Source organism: Varanus komodoensis, unplaced genomic scaffold (assembly GCF_004798865.1).
Source record: "Varanus komodoensis strain SLA01 unplaced genomic scaffold, ASM479886v1 scaffold6_2, whole genome shotgun sequence".
Classification (NCBI taxonomy): domain Eukaryota; kingdom Metazoa; phylum Chordata; class Lepidosauria; order Squamata; family Varanidae; genus Varanus; species Varanus komodoensis.
In genome coordinates this window covers 11,083,840-11,103,597 of record NW_025336346.1, presented here as the reverse complement: position 1 = coordinate 11,103,597, position 19,758 = coordinate 11,083,840, and the positions used below count along the sequence as shown (strand labels likewise).

The 19,758-nt window shown below is 44.1% G+C and overlaps 1 protein-coding gene across 2 annotated transcripts; it reads left to right on the top strand.

The window, feature by feature from the left end:
• Positions 1–13,546: 13,546 nt before the first annotated feature.
• Positions 13,547–19,256, top strand: LOC123034320 (platelet glycoprotein IX-like). 2 transcript variants are annotated; one of them, XM_044451614.1, is made up of 3 exons: positions 13,552–13,650; positions 13,739–13,822; positions 17,004–19,256. In XM_044451614.1, the coding sequence occupies exon 3, from the start codon at positions 17,011–17,013 to the stop codon at positions 17,632–17,634; it is 624 nt and encodes a 207-aa protein (XP_044307549.1). In that variant the 5' UTR covers positions 13,552–13,650; positions 13,739–13,822; positions 17,004–17,010; the 3' UTR covers positions 17,635–19,256. The 2 variants fall into 2 exon arrangements, with proteins under 2 accessions (XP_044307548.1, XP_044307549.1); XM_044451613.1 differs by lacking the exon at positions 13,739–13,822 and having other exon boundaries at positions 13,547–13,650.
• Positions 19,257–19,758: the final 502 nt, after the last annotated feature.

The following is a 19,758-nucleotide window of genomic DNA, read 5'->3' as shown; positions in this document are numbered from 1 at the left end:
AGATGGAGAAGCTCTATACAGTCAGTAAAAACTAGACCAGGAGCTGACTGTGGCTCAGATCATGAGCTTCTTGTTGCAAAATTTAGGCTTAAATTGAAGAAAGTAGGGAAAAGCACTAGGCCACTTAGGTATGACCTAAATCATATCCCTGATGAATATACAGTAAAGGTGACAAATAGATTTAAGGAATTAGATCTGATAGACAGAGTGCCTGAAGAACTATGGACGGAGGTTGCTACAAGAGGTAGCAACTAAAACCATCCCAAAGAAAAAGAAATGCAAGAAAGCAAAATGGCTGTCTGAGGAAGCTTTACAATTAGCTGAGGAAAGAAGGGAAGCGAAAGGCAAGGGAGAAAAGGAAAGATACACCCAATTGAATGCAGAATTCCAGAGAATAGCTAGAAGAGATAAGAAGGCCTTCTTAAATGAACAGTGCAAAGAAATAGAAGAAAGCAATAGAATAGGGAGTACCAGAGATCTCTTCAAGAAAATTGGAGATATGAAGGGATCGTTTCATGCAAAGATGGGTATGATAAAGGACCAAAATGGCAGGGACCTAACAGAGGCAGAAGAGATTAAGAAGAGGTGGCAAGATTACACAGAAGAACTGTACAAGAAAGAGCTTAACATCCCTGATAACCACGATGGGCTGGTCACTGACCTCGAGCCAGACATCCTGGAATGTGAAGTCAAATGGGCCTTAGGAAGTCTGAGCAACAACAAAGCTAGTGGAGGTGACAGCATTCCAGCTGAGCTATTCAAAATCTTAAAAGACGATGCAGTTAAAGTGCTACACCCAATATGCCAGCAAATTTGGAAAACACAGCAGTGGCCACAGGATCGGAAAAGGTCAGTTTACATTCCCATCCCAAAGAAGGGCAATGCCAAAGAATGTTCAAACTACCGCACCATTGCACTCATTTCACATGCTAGCAAAGTTATGCTCAGAATCCTACAAGCTAGGCTCCAGCAGTTTGTGGACCAAGAACTACCAGAAGTACAGGCAGGATTTCAAAGAGGCAGAAGAACTAGAGATCAAATTGCCAACATAAGCTGGATCATGGAGAAAGCTAGGGAGTTCCAGAAAAACATCTACTTCTGCTTCATTGACTATGCTAAAGCCTTTGATTGTGTGGATCACAACAAATTGTGGCAAGTTCTTAAAGAGATGGGAGTGCCTGACCATCTTATTTGTCTCTTGAGAAACCTATATGCGGGTCAAGAAGCAACAGTGAGAACTGGGTACAGAACCACTGATCGGTTCAAAATTGAGAAAGGAGTTCGGCAAGGCTGTATACTGTCGCCCTGCCTATTTAACTTATATGCAGAGCACATCATGAGAAGGGCGGGCCTAGATGAATCACCAGTTGGAATTAAGATTGCTGGGAGAAATATCAACAACCTCAGATATGCAGATGATACCACTCTCATGGCAGAAAGTGAAGAGGAACTAAGAGCCTCTTAATGCGGGTGAAGGAGGAGAGTGCAAAAGTTGGCTTGAAACTCAACATTAAGAAAACTAAGATCATGGCATCCGGTCCTCTCACTTCCTGGCAAATAGATGGGGAAGAAATGGAGGCAGTGACAGATTTTATTTTCCTGGGCTCCAAGATCACCGCAGACGGGGACTGCAGCCAAGAAATTAAAAGATGCTCGCTCCTAGGGAGGAAAGCTATGACAAATCTAGATAGCATACTAAAAAGCAGAGACATCACCCTGCCAACAAAAGTGCTTATAGTCAAGGCTATGGTTTTCCCAGTTGCAATGTATGGCTGTGAAAGCTAGACCATAAGGAAGGTTGAGCGCCAAAGTCTTGAGGCCTTTGAATTGTGGTGCTGGTGAAGACTCCTATGAGTCCCTTGGACAGCAAGGCGATCAAACCAGTCAGACCTAAAGGAGATCAACCCTGACTGCTCTTTAGAAGGCCAGATCCTGAAGATGAAACTCAATTACTTTGGCCACCTAATGAGAAGGAAGGACTCCCTGGAGAAGAGTCTAATCCTGGTAACAATAGATGGCAAAAGAAGAAGGGGACGGCAGAGAATGAGGTGGCTAGATGGAGTTACTGAGGCAGTTGGTGTGAGCTTGAGTGGACTCCGGGGGATGGTGGAGGACAGGAAGGCCTGGAGGAATGTTGTCCATGGGGTCGCAATGGATCAGACATGACTTTGTGACTAACAACAAGAACACTATACTGTAATGCCACCTAGTGGTTGTGAAATGGAACGTATGGAAAACAGAGGCAGTGTTGGGAATGGTCCACTGGAGCAGAAGCCCCAAATCTTTTATTGGGAGCTCTGAATTTCTGGAAGGCATGTGCCCTACCACCTTGCTGTACATGAGCAGGGTTAGTAGATGAGTCGCCTAGGGATGAACCCCAGCTATTTTGGCAGTGCCCCCGTCCTCAGAGTTGCTTCAGTTGCCATCATCTGCCGTAATATGAGGTTGTCTCATTCCTCTGAGCTCAGAAGCCTTACAGTCACTAGGAGTTCTTAGGACTGGCTTAATATGCAAATAGGAAGTGTGGAACAAAGGCACCAGCCTTGGAAAGTAGAAAGAAGACCGTCCACTTTCTTTTCACAGTGTGCTTGTTTTTTATTAAGTCTGGGGTCCAAAATGGCCTAAGTGCAGCACTGGCACTCGGCATTCTCTGCGTGTGCCTGGCTCTGCAGGGACCTTCCCAGCCAATTGGCTCTGGGCAATTGCACTTGCACCCTGGGCCACTGTGGGTAACAAGGGTGGCTGGGGATGCTGAGAGCTGTAGACCAATGCATTGGAGGGTACCACCTTGGGCAAGCATGCTTTTATTAATGCTAGCACCCCAAAGGCCTGCGCACAACTTGCTGTCCACCACTCACCCATTTCAACAGGGTACAGTTCTCTGCCCCTTCAGCTGTTGGGGCATTTTCCATTTTGCCGTCACTACTTCCATTTCACACTGTGACACTATATATTTCAGTGGTGTTATATGCTCTCTCACATACTTGCTGGGGATAATCACCTCAAAAACATGGATGATAACTTTGGAACTGCTACAGTTCTACAGAGAGCAGTCCTACCACAAAGCTTAAAGAGTATTATAAGCACATGGTCTGGCAGACACAGGTTTCTTGGACTTTCAAAAGGCTTTTGACAAACTCCTTCATCCAAGACTTTCAAGCAACTTCAGCAGCCATGGAATAAGGTGGGGAGAAAGTCCTCTTATGGATCAGTAACTGGTTAAAGACCAGGAAGCAGGCTGTAGGAATGTATGGAAGTTTCTCCCCGTGGAGGGATATAACCAGTGACGCCCCATAGGGATCCGTATTATGACCAATGCTTTTCAATTTGTGGAGCTGCTGTGAGAAAGGCAAACTCTATGTGAGGCATAACTAAGAAAGGAATGGAAAATGAGACTTATACTATCTGTGGTGTGACTGCTCTTAAACATGCAGGAGGCCAGGAGGAGAGTGGCTTCAGTGGACTGGAGCTGGTGGAGAAGAGAAAGTGTCTGGTCAGGCCTTCAGCAAAACAGCAAAATCCTTCAGCTGCTTCCCCCTCAGGAGAGAGGGGCTGTGGGGTGGGCAAGGGAGACAAAGCACCTTAAGTGCCACATGCCGTTACCAACATGGGAGGTTTGGCTCTTGAGGTTGCCCGAGGGCTTCACATGGATCTTTCTAAAGATAGGAAAGCCACCATACTCTGTCAGGTGAATTTCGGCTTAGGAAGACTACCTTCTGGATACCCCCAACACTAATTAAGCAGGCCATCAGGGGATCCCACCCAAAAAGCCAGTGTGCAGCCACTGCTAGTTACCTAAATCAAGGGAAGCATATCAGGCTGAGGAGGAAAACAGGACCAGCGACTCCTCTGAACACAAACCCGCAGGACTTCTCAGCAGGATGCTGACAACACTCAGCTAGAGAAACACACGGCAGGAGCATTAAAAGTATTGACTTCTTCCTTGAAGATTATCGACTGCCATCCAAGAGCTGTGAAAACTGAATCTGATTAACTCTAAAAGGGGTGCCAAGGGGAAGGACGATTAGTGCTATTAGCTTGAGGAGTGAGAGAAAAAGCATGCATGGGGCAGACGAGGCTTCGAGATCAGCGCCTTGACCATCCTCCAAGGGCAAATCCAAGATGCATGGCACAGGCCTAAAGGGAAGAGTTTGCACTGAGCCTTGTTCTGGGAAGACCAGAAGGCAGACCGGGGCCTCAGACTGGCTCAGTGAAAAAGCATGCCCTTTGGGTGTAAGCACTGAGACACGGGGACAAAAAGCAGGCAGGAACTGAGTAGTGGGACCCGGAATCATGGCACTTGCAGCCTAACACTTCTGGAAGGCACCAGGCTGGGGAAGGTCATGCGATCCTAGTTTGACTTTAAGGCAGGGATGGTCAACCGGTGGCCCTCCAAATGTGTTAGCCTACTACTCCCATCAACTCGAGCTACCATACCCAGGAGTGAAGGAAGGTGGGATCCGTAAGCTAAAGTTTCTGGAGGGCCACAAGTTGCACACTCTTTCTTTCGCGGCAGCTCCAGCTATAGCATCAAAGATGCAGACAGCCCCACAGTTTGCACAAGAGGACTATTTCTTGACCCCTGTCCCATTCACCTACACAAACACCTACCAAAGGACCTCCGATATACTCTCCGGATTTGGCAACCCTGTCTGTATTATGTTCCTTTGAAAGATAACCAACGCACTTCATTACTCTACATTTACTAAAGGACTTCTGGAGCCCCATAAAAATGTCATGTGCAGCTGTTGAAATGCCACTTCAGCCCATCAGAGATGGTTCTGATTGTCTGGAAGACAAAAAAAGTATGCTAACAAACACAATGGGAGGCCACTTTGGTCCACCATATTGGTACATAAAGAGCTGAACCTCTTGCAATGGGCACTTTTCATAAGGAGAACATTGTTTTATACTAAATGGTTTCTTCTTAGTGGACCAACAGTTTGGCATTGGATCAAGTCCTCTATATAACAATTCTGCAGACATCTGTTTCACTGAGTGCAGAAGTGCTGGAATGCCACAATCACACACACAAACCCAGTATTTATATATCACATGCAGCTAAGCAGAGGTGTGGGGTGCTCACACAGGATGATCTGCAAACAGTGCTGCTTAGGCAAAGTCGCTTTCCTGGCGTGGGCCCAGGCATTCAATTGTGCTGCATTCGCTTCTTCCCTGCTCTCTCTTACACACAAACCCCTTGTGAATAGAAAGACTCCAGTGACCCCAGCTGGAAGAAAGCTGAACACAAAGTGTGTTTTGAAAAATCTTGCTCAAGTTCCTTAAATGCACGTTTTTCAGTTTGCATTTTGAGATGCTGAGAATAGTTTAAATGTTTTAAGAGGAAGTCAAGGTATATATGGATTAGCACAAGTTTTCAAACCGGTTCACATGTACATATGTACTTGGGTTTACTCCCAGAGTTTACTCCCAAGAAACTGCATACAAGATTGCAACCCAAAGCATTTAGTGGAAGCACGGTGAATTCAGAACTGAGTTTTAGATTTGTTGTTGATAGGTGATTTTAAAGCTAAAATGATTTGTGAAATACTTCTCCCATTACAAGGGGGAGTCAATTCAGATTAAGGAAAGGCACCATTTCCCTTATCTTCACCACAGCCACATGGGGCTGCTTAGTTCATTTTAAAAAGCAAGCAAGCAAGCCCCAATACTTATGGAAACTCCTGTTCATAGAATCATAATATTTAGTTGGAAATTCCACTACTATTGCTACAGTCCCCAGTTTGGGACACTTAGTGCATTTTATAGCTAATTGACATTAAAAAGGTTATGTTTCAACAGACTGACTGGCAATAACAACCCAAGCAGTCATCCCCATAATAAAAATACTGAAGTTACTGGGCTGCCAAGAACATAACCCATAACTGTTAATTGCGCTAAAGAAAAGAACCAGGTAAGAATTTAGCAGACTGGGAACAAATGTCCTATCAGATTCCCGGAAAGGCCTTCAGTAGACAGCGTGAAGCAGTAGTTTCCTTAGAAGCTCAAATAGCCAGCAACAAGGAATGATAATTCAATGCATTAGTATATTCCTTTAATGAGAGGGTGGTGGCTTGACCTCTGCCAAAGTACTTTATATAGGCTTGACCCTGATAAGTAGGTCATGTACTTCATCTGGACATTTAGTTTAATCCATCCTGAACCCCAACCCTAGAACAACAGCAGGAACTCAATCCCAAAATGTTTTTTGTATGCATGAAGAACTCTGCAAGTAAATGCAAGCTGTGCTCACACAACTGATGGAAAAATGCATTCCCAGAAGGAAACAGTCCCTGGGAAGGAGTGTGTGAGGATGCCAGAGGGTCAAAAATCTGCTAGTGCATGCTACATCTTAGCTCTTCCATCACCTGAAGGAAAAGGCCTGGGTAAACAATGTTTAGATAATGTTTACATTATTTTCAGTCCCTATGCCTGTTTTTGTAATAATAAGCATACATGGCTTTCAGTAAAATGTATACAGCTTAATTGTTAGAAAGCCATGTGGATCACACATCTAAATAAGAATCCATTGGCACGTTAAGATAATGAAAGTTTTGTAAGGTCCTCAGTTCATGGCACAGTAAGAGCAGCATGTTCATCCTTCCAATGTTGTTATATCAACTGTCAAGGGGTTACAGAGAACTGACCCTTTATTAATTTCCAAAAAGAAGGTAAATAATTTAAAAAGCATGTACACCTTTACACCATGATAAAAAAAAACAAAGAAACACAGAAACAGAGCAAGTCCAAAGGGGTCTCCTGGGCCATCTAGTCTGATCCCAGCTCCAGCCAGCTCCGCTCACGACACGACATGCCGATCCTTGAACACCCTCACTGAAGGGGCCTCAACCACCTCCCATGGAAGCCCATTCCATACCCTCGGGGTCCTAACTGTCAAGAAGTACTGGTAAAAGGTTCCAGTTAGAAAAAAATGCAATAGCTCTTTCCCAAACCAAGCAACTGCTAGAAATTCTGGTTCCCAGCTCCTAGCTGAACAGATCAGAGGAAGCTGCCCCAGCAGGTCTAAAGCCTATGGGATACAAGTGGTCAAGCTCCCAGGGAGCGAATGACTAGGGACAGGAGTCTGGTGGAGTTTGGCAGGGAGGGCAAGGAGGATGTCCCTAACATTCCCCCCTTCTTTTCTCTTCTTTTTGCCCACTCAGTTCCCCATCCATTTGGTTTTTCCTTGTAACACCCTCCTATTTACTGGTAGGAGTATGTTGTTAACCTTTAGGGATGCCAGGAAAAAGCACTGGCTACCACAACAGCCCACGAAGACAGAATCACAAAAGTACCACAAAGAATGGACCAAGGGGTCTCCGCAGTGGTGGTGACCTGCAACATCTGTGCCATGTTTGTTTTCTTACCTGAAGGCAACATGTCCTACACGTGCCACAAGTGCAAGCTAGTAGCCCTGCTAGAGGAAAACGTGAGAACACCAGAGCAGAGAGTGTCCACTCTCAAGGTTATAAAAGAAGCGTTTTTAGATAGAGCAGTGCAACTTTAGGAACTAGGAGTAGTACAGAAGTAAGAAATGTGTCAACAAACTGAAGCAGAAGAAAGCCCTGAGGGAAGCACTGAGAAGAAGCCCTGAGGGAAGCCCTGAGAAGAAAACTCCTTGGAAAAGGGTGACAGCTAGGGGCAGAAGAACTAGAAGACCCTCTACACCAGTGACAGCAGTGCAACTCTCAGACCGCTTTAAGTTACTTGAGGAAGAGACAAGTAAGAAACTCATTCTGAAGGAACTACACAACACACTGAATAACTCTGAAAAATAGACAAAGGCCAATCAAGTAAGGAAAAAGATACCAAAATTTGCAACAATAACAAAAGGAGAAGAGAGTTGTTGGAGATTCCCTGTTGCACAAGATGGAAAAACATGCATGTTGGGAAGACCCTTGGAATCGTCAGGTGTGTTGTCTTCCTGAAGCAAAGATCCATGATATAACTAACAGACTACCAGTGCTCACATGACCTGCTGATACACAACCCACTGACACACATCCCTTCCTTTTCATACATTTGTGAGCCGCCCCGAGGCTTCGGCGGATGGGGCGGCATAGAAATTTTCTAAATAAATAAATAAATACATGTGGGAACTAATGACACTGCCAACAGGAGCTTTGAGGAAATTACATCAGATTTTGAAACCTTAAGGAAGAAATTTAAGAATATTGGGGCCCAGACAGATTTCTCCTCAATCCTTCCAGTTCATGGCAGATGAAAAGTTAGGGGAAAATGCTGCACGTGCATTCCTGACTATGATGGTGGCGCAGCCATGAAAAACTTGGATCTGGGACCACACGCTAAACTTTGTGGAAGATGGGCTGTTGGCAAGCGATGGGTTGCACATTACAAAGAAAGTAAAGGATGTGCTTAGCCACAAAATGAAGAAGTTTATCAGGGGGGCTTTAAATTCAATTCTACAGGGGAGGGAGAAGTACATCTGGGCACCACATCAACTGACAAATGATCGTGTACTGCAACAGTGAAAGAAACTCTAGCTGGGCCTAACACTGGTCTCCAAAAAATGTAGGAAAGAAGCCAGAAACGTGGCCTTAGATGTCAGTACGCCAATGCCCAACGTACGGGAAACAAACAACATGAACTTGAACTCTTACCACACGGGGGCAAAGATGACCTGATAGGCATAACTGAAACTTGGTGAGATGATTCCCATGAATGGTATTCGAAATTTACAGGATATACCCTGTTCAAAAAGAATAGAAGTAACAGAAAAGGAGACAGAGTTGCACATATGTTAAAGATACATATCTCTGCAAATAAATATAGGAAGAAGAGACCAGTAATCCCATCAAGTGTATTTGGAGTCATATAAATGGGGAAAGGAATAAAAGAAGCATAGTAGTTGGAGTTTGTTATCACCCACCCCGTCAAAGAGAGGATGAGATTCCTATCATGTGTCACTGATAACTTCCTCCAGCAGACAGTAAAAGTAGGAACAAGAGGTATGGCCTTACTCGACCTGACCCTAACCAGCAGGGAAGACACAGTGGACAAAGTAATAATGTAGTGTAGCAATAATTGTAATGCAATAATAATGTAATGACATGTAATAATTTCTGGGGAGAGTACTGCAGCATCAGGAAGCCACTGGAGAAAAGGCTCTGTCTTTAAATTCAGGAATTATTAAATCATAATGTGTAATGATATAAAATAAAATGGGCTGTCATTCCACCCTCTTTCATTTAGAAATCTGCATCCCAGCCAAGTGCTCTCTCACTAAAAAGGCCTCTCCCCTTCTCCCCAAGTGCTGATGATGTTAACAGATGTTGCTGTCTAAAGCTGCGCTAAATCAAGAGGGCCTTCTCTACCCATCCCTGCATTAACAGCCTCTTCAGAAATAGATTGCTGGAGTGTAGCTGACAAGCAGGCAGGCTGCTCATTTTAATGGGGAACACCTCATTTTCTTTCCCGTCATGATTATTATTCTGCAGAGGTTTTAAGGGGCTTTATTCTTCTGCTCGTAGCTCTGTTTCAAGCAGCTCTTAAATGTTAAGAAACAAATGTGTACCATAAATCATCTTTTAAGGAAAGATTACCCACTAAGCTTAGGCTTTGGGTAATTGACTCCGAGTCCCTTAAGGGCAGTTTTTAAAAGTAAATAATAATTAAACAAAATTGCAAGGCAGGTTGAGAGTTCGCCCAGATTTTATGCTGGGAGTTTCTTTTGACTTCTCATTTTTCTTACAAAGCAGCAATTTATCATCAAGCGGGAAGCAGGGAGGTCAGGCTGCAGATGTGCGAAATTGTAAATCCCCTCACATGCACATGCCTTACATGGATTCTGCTAAACTTTTGGATTAAGACTCTGGGAGAGGGTGTGGAGGAAGAATAATCTTTGTCTATAAAACCTGTACTGTATGTGAAGAGAACATGCTTATGGGTTCAAAAACCTCAGATCAGATTGAAATCTCAAATGAAAAGTCCACAGCAGTTGGTCAGTGGGTACAGTCTAAATAAGTGGCAGGCAACTGGGTCCGGTGATGCCAAACCTTGCCCTGTGGCCTCATACATATTTTTGCCCTCTTAGTAAATGAAAAGGATCCTTTAAGCTAGACTAGCGTGAGGGCTCCTTTCAGCCCACAGACTGAATTCAATTCACAGAGGCTCTTGGGGGCCACATTCCGATGATGGATGGCATCAAAGACCAAAGAGATGGAGTCCAAAATAAAAATTTAAAAGTCAGCATATTGCAGTTTAAAACTCTTATTGCTAATAATGAAGCCTTAAGAGAAGCACATCAACCTTTTACAATGGAGAAAGAAGTGCTCAAAAGGCTCTAAAGCATCAAAGAATTGATAGGGAAGGGGGCAGGGCCTTATGAGGAGTCCTGGGCAATGGATTGGATTTGACTCCTAAATCTGAAATTCTCCACCCTTCAATGAATGTTCTTTAGAGCTGACTTCTGTAGAAGGAGGAAAACTGCTGCATGAATGACCTATTTCATCATGGGACAGAAAGCAAGCATACTGATAAAGAATTATTTTGAATATGCAACCTCCAATTAGAGATGGAGCCGTGACTTTCAAAGCTGGACACTATGGATTAATCATCAGCTAAACAACCCAAAGTTAACACACATGATTTGTTTAATGTTGGGTTGTTTCATCTACTATTAACTCATAATAGTAGTTAGAAAGCAACCTCCAGTTGGGCTGATTAGAAGTAGCATGTTTTGGTTGGTGATGGCATGCAATCCCAGCAAACTGTAGTTTAATTAACCCATGATTTGTTGCCTTTATATGCAAGCTGGGCTGTTCTGTCTTTTCTTCTCGATGGATTTATTGTGGAAAGAAAAAAGATGGAAGAAGTGATGGGAAAACATGGCATGGTTAGAAATGAAAGTGACATTTGAACCACTGTAAAACTTCATAAATGATGCAGTGGAAGTTTCTCCAAACTATCAAGGAATAGCTATGTATCATTTGCTGATGCTAAAAGATCTGCAATTCTGAATAATTAAGAAAATGTTATTGTACTTGATACAATGTGGGTTATGCTGCTAGCATTTAAGAGTGGCATTTAATATTGACTTGAACATGGACACATGGAGTTTCAGAATTTTAGTGGATAAATTCCCCAACAGAAAACTAGAAATAATTAAAGGAGTCCATAAAATAACTTCCAGCATGATATTATTGTGACATGATTTGAGTATTTCAAGACTCAAAAGTCCTAAATTTGACAAGTTGTTTTAATGCTTGGTCAATTTTACACCTGCCTGAAAACTGGACAGTTTCAAAACTGGACAATTACTCCATCAATAGAATGAGAGATAGAGCCAACATTGAGTAGGTAAGGACTCCTTGGTGCTCCAGCTGATATTTCAGGGACTTAACTGCTAAAGCTTCACCAGCTCCTTTCCCCTCTGTAATTTCTAGCCCTTTCTTGCTCACTGCATCCTTTGTTTCCTGTTCTCCCCATTTTTAAAAAAGATGTGGCTTTTACTTTTTCATCTTCCCAAGCATCTAGTCTCAGGAAAGGGTGGAAAAGAGGCAGGATACACTCAGGTACAGCCAGCAAGTAGAGTATCTTGTCATGAAGAGTATGATCTATTGACTACCTGGTTTCATGTGTAAAGATGATTTGCACCATTGCTTTCTATTAACAGCTTGCCTTTGACAGCTGTCAAGGGAAAGCAGAGTCAAAAATAAACCACTTTACGGCCTTTTTTGGGTCAATGGAAAATGAATGTACAGTGGTACCTTGGCTCACAAACTTAATCCATTCTATGACTCTGGTCATGACCTGGTCACGAGCCAAGTCAAATTTCCCAATAAGGTTCAATGTAAATAAGGTTAATCCATTCTGTAAATATTTTTTCTTTTAATCACAAAAATTTGAAACCAAGTAACAAAGAACAACAAAGTAACAAAGTATAGTAGAGAACACTAATCTAGGTGAGGGGGAGGTTATTGTTTGGAGGGAGAGTCCAAACCATAATCGTGAGATTGTGATTGTGTTCATGAGGCAACATGGACATGATTGTGTTTGTCACCCAATGTGGAGTTCACGAACTGAGGCAAATTTTTCTGAAATTTCTGAAAATATCACCTTCAGGAAGGCGAAAATATTTTCAGGAAGGCCGGGCCTGTAGGAAGGCCTGGCCTGTAAGCTTGCAGACAATACTAGACACCCCATCTCTTAAAGCAACCTTGCCTCTTTCTCTGCAGAAAGACCTGGCTGCTTCCAGGAAAGCTGCCTTCAGGCCCGCCCATTCCCATGTTGTGTGAAAGCTGCCCATGTCTCAATGTGGGGAATGTAGCAGGACATCCTGCAGCAATAGGGAGGGGGATGGAACTGTCCCGAGGAGGACTTCATCTTCTGAGTGCATGGGTCCTCAAACTACGGCCCGCGGGCCAAATCCGGCCCACCATGCCCATTTATCCAGCTCGCCATGCCCATCTGGACCTGCCGCGTGTGCACCCGTGCCCACCGCCGCCCACCTCGCCCCACACGTGGGGAGGCAGCAGTTTGCTTGCTTGGAGAAAATGATCTCCAGGCAAGCCAGCCGCTGCCTCGTGTACCCGCCTCGCCAAGGCCGTGCGGGCAGGAGGCGCAGGCCGGGGGGTGCGTGGGCACACACACATGCGGGGCGAGGCGGGGCGGGTGCATGTGGAGATGGCTTTCTCCGAGGCACCGGCTTGCTCGCAAGGAGATCGTTTTGGACTCGCTCAGAGAAAATGATCTCCTCGTGAGCAAGCTGCCACTGGGCGGGTCCAAAGCTGACCTTGATCAATCTGAACCTGGATCCAGGAAGGGTTCAAAGAGACTCCCCAAGTTTTGGCTTGGTTTGGTGGTGACCAAAAGGCAAACTGCCGAACTAAACCAAAGGCACGAGTGAGCTTTGCTCACAAAACTGTTGTACTGGGATGTCCCTTCATGGCCGCATCCTCCCCCACCCTTTTATACTTCTTTCTTTTTCCCCAGTAGTCCTCCAGATGATGCACACGCTGCATTTTCTCCCAAGTCTTAGGTGCCTGGGGAGGTGCAAAAAGTACACCCCCCTCTTTTTCTACATAACACAGATTTCAAAGCTTTGACAGCTAGCTGTCAAAATTCTGTGCCCCCTTCAAAAGGGATATTTTGACAAGGCAATGGGGGATTTTGGCCTGGAACACATGGACTGAACACAGGCTCTTGGTCTATTATCCATGATGTTCATATATCTACTTGTCTATCAAGTGAATTAGATACAATGAATTCCTCCATGGTGCAGATGCCTGGACTAAATGGCATTGGAGTACAAGCTTAATGGGGCTTGCTCCCAGGTTATATAAAACTGCTGTACATGGACCAAGGATAAGAAATAAAGCATTGCATCTTGCTAAAACATTTTGTTACCATTTAAGGAGCTAACAGAATAGCTCAACAAATATTTGGAATTATTTCCTCTTGCCTGCTGAAACCAATTTAATGCATACAAAGAATAGCTCGTATAGGAAGCTGTCATTATTCATTTGTGTTTGGTCAGATAATGAAGGAGGTTTGGCTTCTGTGGTGAGGTCTTTATAAGGGCATTTCATTGCTGGACTTCAGAAAAAACACAGCTCTTGTATTTGGTCCATTGCTGCAAGTAGACACTTCAGTGGAAAGCAGTCAGCACCTATTTAAAAGGGAAATAAGGTAAGAAGTAATTCAACAATAAATTCATTTACACTTTTATAAGTCAATTTTAGCTGGCATCACTTCGAAATCTAATTAAACTTTGCAGCATATTCTGCATGGTAGAGCTGGCTGCTTCAACTTTCAGCAAATGAAAGACTGTTTCCACTTCCCCAGGATTTCATAACCTCAGGTGGGTTCATACAGCCAAATCTATCCCTTTTTTTCTTATTGTATGTGCTGGAATTGTTACTGCTTTTGTGGGGCACCAGGTGAGTGGAATTCTTCATCAATCAGTGTCCTGGCAGAGAGCCAGTGAAGACTGGTTGGAGTATCTGATACCAATTAGGGGGACCAGAATTCCTATCTCTGCTCAGTCATGCAACTGAGTGGGTCACCCTGAAGGGGATAACCATACAGGCTATTATAAGCCCCTTGGCATAAATATGGACATTAAAGTAACCAATATTATTCCAAATATGAGTTGTTTCTTGATTCAAAATAGACGTGGGGAAGCTTTTTTTCACCACAGGTCACATTGCCTCAAGGGTAGTGTTTGGAGGGCCACATCCTGGCAATGCCTGAGGACAGAGATGGATGTAGATGAGGCTGGAGACACACCACACTCTTTCACTGATATTCTTTGTGTCTCTTTCTCTCCACCGTCTTCCATCCTCTTCTGGCTTCCTGTACCTGGTTTCCACTTCTCCTTCCCCCACCTATCCTGCTCTGCTCTCCTTCACCTATCAACCTGGTGCTTCACCATCAATCACCTAGAGCACCCATCCTGGCTGTCCCTTTTTACCTTCACCCCTTGTCCCTCCATCATTTAGGCTCTTTGTCCTGTCCTTCCTGCCTTCCTCTCTCCCATTCGACTTATCCCATCCCAGTGGCTCACCACAAAGGCCAGTGCAGCTTTCTCCCCTCTGTCCCTCTGGCTGAGGAAGAAGACTGGCAGCCTTATCAGCAAGGCCAGAAGGAAGAGGAGGAAAGGAGGGAGTTGGTAGAGCCGTGGCAAGAAGGTCAACAGGAGAAAACTGTGGTGGGGCCCAGGAGGAAAAGTAGGTGGCGATGGGGCGGCTACCGAGCAGCAAGCCCAAGAGCACAGATGGGGCTTGAAAAGCAAGGCTCGTGGCTCGGAGGGGAAGGCCCCATGTGCCAGGCACAGCCTGAAGGCAAGCAGTTCTTCACACTCGTTCTAAAATCACTGAAACAACAGAAGACCATGGAGGTGATAGGAAGCCTCTGTAGCAGCCATGTGGACCTAGGAATGGTTTCATTATAAGAACACAGCCAAGCCCTCAAGCACTGTCTCTTATTGCCATCAGGTTCAGTCATAATACCACCTCAGAGGTGGGTCAGGACAGTGTCGTCCTTCCTGAGCCCTTCTTTCATTTCCGTACCCAGGTGTTCTTGTTCCCATCGTCATGTGATGGACCACTGTGTTCTTTCCCAGTGCGTGGAGGGATATGCCATGCTTCTAATTCTTCTCTGTTTTCTCTACTGAGAACAGACTTAATCTGCTTTACCATGGTGAAAGGTGCATTAAACTTCCTGCTCATAACTCCTGTCTTCACTAATACAATATTGCATGCTGGAGTAAATGCAGGAATATCAATGTAAGCATTTGGTGACTTGCCCCTTAGAGATAAAAGCCACAGTAATTTTCTGCAAGATGTGGCTTTCAATACACTAAAAGCATTTCATTTCAGAAGTGTGTGATGTAAAATTGTTTCCCCCAACTCGAGTCTCTGTCTAATACAGGTAATAATAAAAATTCGTGGCTCAGGAAACATGACCTACATTTTTCACAATGGCAAAAATGTATTTTGAAAGACCCTTCAATGCCAAAGTGGATTGTTTTCATTAGGTACTCCTTGACTCACACTGCTAAAAAGCCTGAACATAAAAGCAGCACTCCATCATGAATCGTAATATTCCCTGATACCAAAAGCATGCATTATCAGTGGTTCTATAGCTACACAATATTATAATTCATGCTGCCTTTACTTGAATATTTACATTCCATATTATTAAAAAAAACCTGCACACCTCTTCACTATTTAAGTGAAATTAATTTTTAGCACAACTTTCCCAGCAGCAAGTTAGTGGGCTTACTCCCATCAAATTCTAAAATCTTTTTATTTCAGAAATTCTGAAACCTATCTATCTTTCATTTACATCTTGCCCTTTTAACATAAAAGGAGAACAGAACATATGCAAAAGAGATGATCTGCTGAATAGTTTAATATTTTCATACCACATTGCTATTTGAGATTCATTTTAGATAGATAGGTAGAAAAGCTGCTACCTGAAATGGATGCAATTCCCTCTACTTATCCCCACGCACTGAGTATCTTTTTGAGTGTGAATGTAATGTCCCAACTAAGGTGGTTAATGCCCACTGTAGCAAGTCATCATCCAAACCAACCTTAAAGGGTGTCTGTTGCTACTAAAATGCTAGAGAAGGCCAAATAAACGAAGTAGAAATGGCTGCGAAGGAGATCGTGCTGAGAAAGCTGACCAGAGTAAATCTAGGAATCTGAATGAATAGAGCAAATCATAACACCTCTGGACACAGACATGCATGAATCAGTTGCTTGTGGTTGAAGTATTTGAAATGGCAGATATCTTGATATATGAGTGACAAACCAAGTTGCTCTCCAGATATAGGACTGCAGCCTGAAACACCAGGGCTGGCCCAAGATGCTCTGCTGCCTGCAGCAAAGTGGCAAAAGTAGCCCTCTCAAGGCTTCCAGCCAAGGCAGAGTACCCAGGCTTAGGCAAGCTCTTTTGGCACCTAAGATGGGAATCCCACAAGCCCTCTCCGATCCTTGGCAGTCAAAATAGAACAATATTGGGGGGGGGCAGGGAAGTAAGGCATGCGCAACACCAGCTCTGCCAAATCCAAGCAGTGCCTCAACCCCTTCTTCTCAGGAGGAAGGGAGAAATGTTTTTGAGAGTTATGGGCACCCAATCCTCACCTCAGTGCTCTTCCTGTACTCAGGTGGATGCCTGCAACCTTCTGGGCACCAACAGTGAAATTGTCCCTAACCTTAGTACTTAAGATGACTTTCGACATCAGGCAAAAACTGCACAGATCTCTTGGACTTCAGCTTCTGCTTCTCTGTAACCTCCTGGGAGGATTTCTGCCCTGAAAGGCATCCTAGAGATATTTCAAAGCAATACAATAACAAATAAATGAACCTTCAAGGATGCTCTGTCCCCTGTAGGAGCGATTTGTGCAGCAAGTTTCCAGGAAATTTCTACTGGTAATTCAGGCAGGCAAAGCTTTGAGATCTAGTTTTGCATGAAGAGGCATGGCCATGCGTTATGTCGTGTATGCTCAACTCTTGTATACTCTCATCCCACAGCTACAGTATGGACAAGGTAACGATTACTGCTGCCAAAGGACTAGTCCTATTACTACTACTGGCCACTGGCCACGCCATATCTTGCCCTCCGTGCTCCTGCGAGCCACTTGAAGAATTGTGGGGTTGGGCAGTAAACTGCAGTTCTATGGGACTGAAGGAAGTTCCTCCCCTGTTTCCTAACATCAGAATTCTTCAGATGCAAAACAACAGCTTGACTACGGTCCTTCCTGGTGCATTGGATGGCCTAACCAATGTGAAGGAGATGGATTTCTCTAACAACCCGTGGCACTGTGACTGCTCTATTTTATATCTCAAGAGGTGGATGGAAGACATCAGCCAAGCATCCTTGGACAAGGTGATATGTGCAACTCCAGCTGCCCTAAAGACGAGATCACTGAGCCAGATCCATGGGAGTGAACTGGATGGATGCAGAAAGCCTCTCCGCATCAAATGCCTTGATTTCATGCTCAGGGACCTTTTTCTGATTTGTGCAGCAATCATTACCTTAATTTTTGCATTATGCATTCTGCAATACTCAAAAAGGTTAGCCTCCCAAGCTGCCAGAAGGCCACATTCCTCTGAAATTCCACTGCTGCAGGTTCATGACCTGGAAAATCGGAAGTCAAAATGAGATACTGCAGTGACTTAAAGTTTGATCCAATGCACGTTGAGATGGAAAGGGGGTGTGCTGAGGCATGCTGGGAATCATCAACCCAGTTTCTGCCTAAATAGACATAGGTTTGTGACTTTAAGGATGTGGCTCTTCTCTGTTTCTCAGAAAAGTAATACATACTTACTGTCACTGGCATAAAGCCAATGACAGTTGAGTCCTGTTGATTGCAAAGATTGTTTGGTAGTCAATTAATCAGGTATGTGTTAATATTACAGCATGGGGTAATAGAAATGCGCTTGCATACACCACAGCTTCTGCCGCTGTGACACTCAGCCATATAAACATTTGCAACAAGACTCAAAAATACCCGTGCTATGCGAACTTTGATGGAAGACTCAGTCTCAAAACAGCATTGTTATGTTAAGGCAGGAGTCCTCAAACTTTTTCACCAGGGGGCCAGTGGAAGGATGCTGGTGCTGGGCGCAGGCCGGAAAGGTGGTGCCGGCGGGGCGCGTGGGCGCTAAGGCGGGGGCGGGCTGTGTGGGCGCGCGCAGAAAGGGGAGGTGAGGCAAGGCGGGGACGGGCATGTGCCCTGATGCAGAGGTGGGCGCGCGATGCAGCAGCTCGCTCGCTTGGAGATCGTTTTCTCCTAGCGAGTCCAAACAACCTCCTCACGAGCAAGCCTCTGCCTCCCCACGTGGGGGGTGAGGTGGGCAGCAGTGGGTGCACATGGTGCGCGGACTCGCACGCGGCATGTTGAAAACCTCTGAGGTGGGCTGGATAAATGGCCATGGCGGGCCAGATCCGGCCCCTGGGCCGTAGTTTGAGGACCCGTGTGTTAAGGGCTGGATCAAGTCTCTGTCTCACAAAAGGAAGGAGCTTCAACAAGATTTCCCTATCAAATACCTGGGATCTCTCTTCTGCGCCCCCCCCCCACTAGTCAGCCTATGCAGTGGGCTATCTTGTCTCTCTGTGTAGCAAAGATAGACTCTCAGGGGACGGGAGGGGGATGCATTGGGAAGGGGGGGCAGGGAGTCCACTTTCACCAGTCTAAATTTCTATCTGATTTGGAACAATTCAAGAGCAAATTAAAGTGGATACAAGGCCCAAGAATTTAGAAGTTTAAATTCACACACTCTTGCCTAAAAATGATCAGGACTTGAGGGTTCACATGTGTTCACGAGTAACTCTATTGTTTAACTTCTGTGCTATAACAAACTGTTTTATGATCCAATCAAAACTCTGATCTAACAATAAGTGAATATCTGAGATAGGATATATGTACTCATTCTGTAGCATTATAAAAAGTATTTTATAGCTTTACTAATATATTTAGAATAGGGAATATACAGTTCATATTTACTATGGGAAATGTTTGACTTTTAACACTGGGCACTTCAGCAAAGGGATGACTGAATTTCATGGCTGAATTTCATAGTCCTTTGCATATTGTTGATATATACAATAGTGATTTTTCTCACTATAGTATTGGCTATGAATTGTAGAGTTGCAACTTTGCTTCAAGCCACCATACTGACTTCATTAGGATTCACTAGGATGCTTTTGGTTATTTAGCAGGATATAAATCATTAACCGCTGTGCAAAGGGTGTATTGATTTAAATAAGATATGCAGATTGCTCATGCTTGGTCATTTTGCTTATACCGTTCCACAGTGTTTTCCTTGTCTTTTAAGATTCTGGTTTCTCCTCATTTCATCTCCTCCAAATGATTGCAGATTTTGAACTTATGCTGGATATGTTTCAGAGGAGAAATCCAAAAGATGTTACTGGCTTTTCTAAATGAGGAAACTATTCTGAGCTCATCATTCCCTAATCACACTTGTTTATGGGTTCTTTAGATAACATTGTGCCCTTCCAGTTTTGTTTTTGTTTCTAAAGAGCACTTTTAATAGGTTTTATTAGAACAAGGGAAATTGGCTATTTAATTGTAAAAGCCAAAAAAAAAAAAAAAGATTTTTCCGCTTGTTTATTTTTGCTGTTCCACCATATCACATTGCTACCTCAAGGCTATGCAGTAGAAAAGCAGGAAAAGAACGGATCTTTGTGTAGTGCTTCTGACAAAACTGAAAGTACATAGAGTGAATTAATAGCCCTGTACAGAAAAGCTTTATGCCAGTAATC